General features: G+C 54.2%; 1 protein-coding gene across 1 annotated transcript; it reads right to left on the bottom strand.

Annotated features, from left to right (window-relative positions):
- Positions 1–952: 952 nt before the first annotated feature.
- On the bottom strand, positions 953–2,231 carry PNMA8C (PNMA family member 8C). Its single transcript, XM_059665497.1, has one exon. The coding sequence runs from the start codon at positions 1,885–1,887 to the stop codon at positions 1,264–1,266; it is 624 nt and encodes a 207-aa protein (XP_059521480.1). The 5' UTR covers positions 1,888–2,231; the 3' UTR covers positions 953–1,263.
- Between the last annotated feature and the right edge of the window lie 2,727 nt (positions 2,232–4,958).

Genomic DNA, 4,958 nt, shown 5'->3' with positions numbered 1-4,958 from the left:
CAGGCGGCCCGGAGGTAGGGGCGTCCGTGCTTCCTTCCCGCAACACACACACACACACACACACACACGCAGCAAGAGGGGCTGTCCTCGCGGCGGCAGCCGGCCGCGGGGGTGGCGAGGGGACAGCAGCGGACTTCCTCCCCGGCCCGGAGTCCCCACCACCTGCCATGTTCCTCCTGTAAAACCTCGGAGTCCCGCACCGGGTTTCTCTCCTTCCAGTTCCCGCAAACACCTGCAGGCACGGAGTGGGTGGGGGAAGGGACGCGGTCTCCGTGGCAACGGCCCGACGCGCTGCTCAGCGCCGCCGACTGCGACTGCGCGGCTGGTCCCGCGGTGTCTCCCGGGAGTCAGCCGCGTTTGCAGGATTTTGAGGTGCTTCTTCACTCAGAAGTTGCCTCCCCCCCACACACACACACGTCATGAGGTGCTACTCCCCACCGCTCAAATATTACCCACCCGGACTCATATGCTACACGTGCGCGGATGCTGCCCACACTCACGTGGTACCCACGCTCACGCACGCAGCCAGGTAACTTCGATGCTACTCACACCCACTGCAATACTTAACACGAGTGCCGTGGGGGCAAGGCTGGGGGCTGTTTGTTCCCTGATGTACCCCCGGTGCCTGGAACAGTGCCTGGTACACAGTGGATGCTCGGGGAATATTTGCTGAATGAATGAGCCACACGCAACCGGAGATTACCCGCGTCTGCTCAGATGGTACCCTCCCCCGTTCAGATGTATCCAAGGAACTCAAATGTTACCAGTGAAGGCAGGATTTGTTCCTTCCGTAATCCCAGCTCCTAGGACAGTGCCTGGGGCATAGTCAATGTCTGCATTGACTATGAATGAATGAATGAATGAATGAATGAATGAATGAATGAATGAATGAATGAATGAATGATGGAATGAATGAATGAATGATGGAATGAATGAATGAATGATGGAATGAATGAATGAATGATGGAATGAATGAATGATGGAATGAATGCATGCCCCACCCTCCCGCAGCTGGAACCCACACGTTAACTCAGATGCAAACGCCCACCCTCAGGCACAGTCAGATGTAACCAGGCCCACTCGGATGATACCATTCTTACTCAGTTACCCCCTCGCCAGAGTGACCCACCTCACCCACAGGACCCACACTCACTCGCATCCCCCAACTCACTCAGGTGGTACCCACCTTCCCTCAGTGGCCACCCACACCCACTCAGCTGACACCCACACTCCCTCGCTGCCCCTCGCCCACCCCACCCCACCTCACAGCTTCTTGTCCGAGGCATGGCGCCGCCGGCGGTTTTTCTTCGGCTTCCGCTTGCCCTTCTTGCCTTCTGCAGCCTTGCTGTCCTCGGCGGAGTCCAGAGGCGGAGCCCGGGCCAGCGCCGCGGAGGCCCCCGGCCCCGGTTTCGGCTTCTCCGGGGACCCGGGCGCACAGAGCTTCCTGGCCGGCGGCTCCCTGGGGCGCGTCGGCGTCGGCGTCGGGCACAGCTCCTGCCTCAGGACCCGGGCCACGTCCTCCACCGTCCGGCCCTCGCTGTGCAGGAAGAGGTTCAGCTTGGTCAGGAACTCGATATCCTCCTGGCGGGGCATGTAGACCACCCTCCAGGCGCCGCCCTTGCCCTGGATCTCCCGGGGGATGGCGGCGGGGGTGACGTCCCCCAGCAGCCTGATGATGGCCGCCTTGGAGCGCTCCTCCTCCACGAAGGCCTTCCCCGCCACCTCGAACTCGCCCAGCGGTTTCAGCGGGGCCCGGATGATCTCCTCGAATTCCTCGTGGCCGCAGTCCTCGGGGATGCCCAGGATCATCAGGGACCGGGCGCTGTCCACCTCCAGGGCCTGGCAGCCGTGCTCCAGCAGCGCGATGTCCGTCACCCCGAACAGCATCTTGCCCAGCTCCCGGAGGCAGCAGTAAGCCCGCTGGCGCGCCCCCGCGCTGCCTCGGGACTCCGCGGGGCGAGCCAGGATGCCACAGTCCCTTCCTTCCCCGAGGCTCTGCGAGAGGGAGAGGCGCGCGGCCTGATCTGTCCACCGGCCGAGGCTGCCCGGGGTCCTGCCCTTGGGGATCCCAGGGACTCGCGCAGAGTGAAGCCAGGAGGGTGCCTGCCAGCCGGCTCGTGGCTCCCGGGCGAGGCCGCACCGGGGAGGCTCTGAAGATGGAAGATGCCGCTTCCCCTTGCTTGGCGGTGCCTCCGAAGGTCTCCGCAGACTTGGGGCTGCGGATCTCGCTGGGGGTGGAGGCCTGGCAGGCAGCGCGGCCGGTTCGGTGGTTCGGTGCCGCTGGCCCAGAGGCTGCCCTGGGTGCCCCGTGGCCGGGCTAAGACGAGGCTGAGGCCGCTGCACTTGCTCCCGCAATGACGTCACCGCCTCCTTCCTCTCCGCGGCCCAGCGGTCTCCATGGCGACCACTAGAGCATCGCCTCTGCCATTGGCCAGGCCCAGCCGCATTGAAATCAGTCTGAGGGGGTCATTCAGAGGTGAGGGGTCAGCCACCAGCTTTCGGAAGTCCCCTCCCCCTTGACCCTTTGGGGAAATGGCTGGTTCCAGGGGGGAGAAGGGGGAGGGGAGATACAAATGACCCGGAACATCATCTTGGGTCAGAAAGTCAGGAAATGCTCAAAGGATGGTGAGAACAGATGGAAACACACAGGGTTGGCTTGATGGGCTCCTGCTGAACAATCTGGGACACTCTGGGCATCAACGTTAACACTGGGGGTTGTTTACAGCCCTGGCCGGTGTGGCCCAGTGGGTTGGGCATCCTCCCTTGCACCAAAGGGTTGCCTGCTGGATTCCCAGTCAGGGCAGATGCCTGGACTGAGGGCCTGGGGTCCTGCAGGAGGCAACTGATGGATGTTTCATTCTCAGGTGGATGTTTCTCTCCCTTCCTCTCTCCCTAAAAATCAATAAACTGTTTTGTTTTTTTTCCCATTGGGGGTAACAGATCATAACGCTTCCAATAAAATTTGCATCCATGTGTCCATGTAGATGTAAGTAAGTGGACCGACGGAAAGTTTGGTGGAGGAATGTGTGTTTTTACATTGTCTAGTATAAAAATTTATGACTCCAAAGGAACAAAAGGGATCTTTGCCTTGGAATGCCCCTTTCTGTGGGACACGCCCACTAGGATGACAGCCAGGGACAGTATTCAGGGGGACGCACCAGATTCGCAATTTTCCCTCAAAATGGATTCAAAGGAAAAGTTCTTGGCACCGTACTTGCAACTCTCTTGTTTCAAAAAATTTTTTTTTTAAATAAAAAAGAAACGTCCTGCATATGTGATCACCTTCACAACGTTCTCTCCTCCGCCCTCTACCCCAGTAATCAAAGCCGTAAATTGTGGTTGACTGACAGATTCCAAACTCCTAGCTCCAGGGGTGAATGGTTTAAATTAATTAACCCGCCCCTTTGCCACAGTGATTGGCTCAGAATGGTCACCCAGGTAACCCGGCCTAAGCCAATCAGTGCCTTCTATCTCCCTAGTCAAGAAAGTGGTTAACATAAAAATCCTAGAAAAACACACACACATAGGCAGTAAAATCTCGGACATTTTAGTAGCAATATTTTTTATATATATATAACGCCTTGGGCAAGGGAAACAATGAAAAAAATAAACAAATGTGACTACATCAAACTAAAAAGTTTTTGCACAGCAAAGGAAACCATCAACAAAATGAAAAGGCGACCCACTGAATGGAAGAACATATTCACCAATGATACATCTGATAAGGGCTTAATATCCAAAATATATAAAGAACTTACAAGCCCTGACCGGTTTGGCTCAGTGGATAGAGCGTCGACCTGTGGACTCAAGGGTCCTGGGTTCGATTCCCATCAAGGGCATGTCCTTGGTTGTGGGCACATCCCCAGTGGGGAGTGTGCAGGAGGCAGCTGATCGATGTTTCTCTCTCATCAATGTTTCTAGCTCTCTACCCCTCTCCCTTCCTCTCTGTAAAAAAATCAATAAAATATAACTTTTTTTTAAAAAAAGAACTTACAATACAACATCAAGAAAAACAATCCAATTAAAAAAAATGGGCAGAGGACCTGAATAGAGACTTCTCCACAGGGGACATACAGGTGGCCAATAGACATATGAAAAGATACTCAACGTTACTAATCATCAGAGAGATGCAAATGAAAACCACAATGAGGTGCCACATCACAGGTGTCGGAATGACTACCATCAATAAATCAACAAACAAGTGCTGGTGAAAATATGAAGAAAAGAGAACCCTCGTGCACAGCTGGTGGGAATGCAGACTGGTGCAGCCACTGTGGAAAGCAGTATGGAGGTTCCCCAAAAAGTTAAAAATCGAACTCCCATATGATTCAACAATTCCACTTTGGGGTATTTCTCTGAAGGAAATAAAACACTTAATTCGAAAAGATATATGTACCCCAGTGTTCATTGCAGCATTATTTACAACAGCCAAGACATGGATGAATGGATAAAGAAGCTGTGGTGTGTGTATACAATGGAATATTATTCAGCCATAAAAAGGAGACCCTGGCCAGAACCGGTTTGGCTCAGTGGATAGAGCATTGGCCTGTGGACTCAAGGGTCCCGGGTTCGATTCCGGTCAAGGCCATGTACGTTGGTTGCAGGCACATCCCCAGTGGGGGGCGTGCAGAAGGCAGCTGATCGATGTTTCTCTCTCATCGATGTTTCTGGCTCTCTATCCCTCTCCCTTCCTCTCTGTAAAAAATCAATAAAATATATTTGGGGGAAAAAAAAGGAGACCCTGCCATTTGAAACAACATGAAGGGATCTTGAGGGCTTTATACTAAGTGAAATAAGATAGACAGAGGAAGACAAATACCACATGATCTCACTTCTATCTGTAATCTTAAAACAACAACAACAACAACAAAACACCCTCACCCTGACCAGTTTGGCTCAGTGGATTAGAGCGCCGGCCTGCGGACTGAAGGGTCCCAGGTTCGATCCTGGTCAAGGGC

The sequence above is a fragment of the Myotis daubentonii genome, chromosome 15, assembly GCF_963259705.1.
Source record: "Myotis daubentonii chromosome 15, mMyoDau2.1, whole genome shotgun sequence".
Taxonomy (NCBI): Eukaryota; Metazoa; Chordata; class Mammalia; order Chiroptera; family Vespertilionidae; genus Myotis; species Myotis daubentonii.
Note: the sequence above shows the minus strand (reverse complement) of the source record. Positions and strands in the feature narration are given on the sequence as shown.

What these genes read in the sequence shown, in the direction of transcription:
- PNMA8C (XM_059665497.1), bottom strand. Translation starts at nt 1,887, where the DNA reads ATGCTGTTCGGGGTGACGGACATCGCGCTGCTGGAGCACGGCTGCCAG.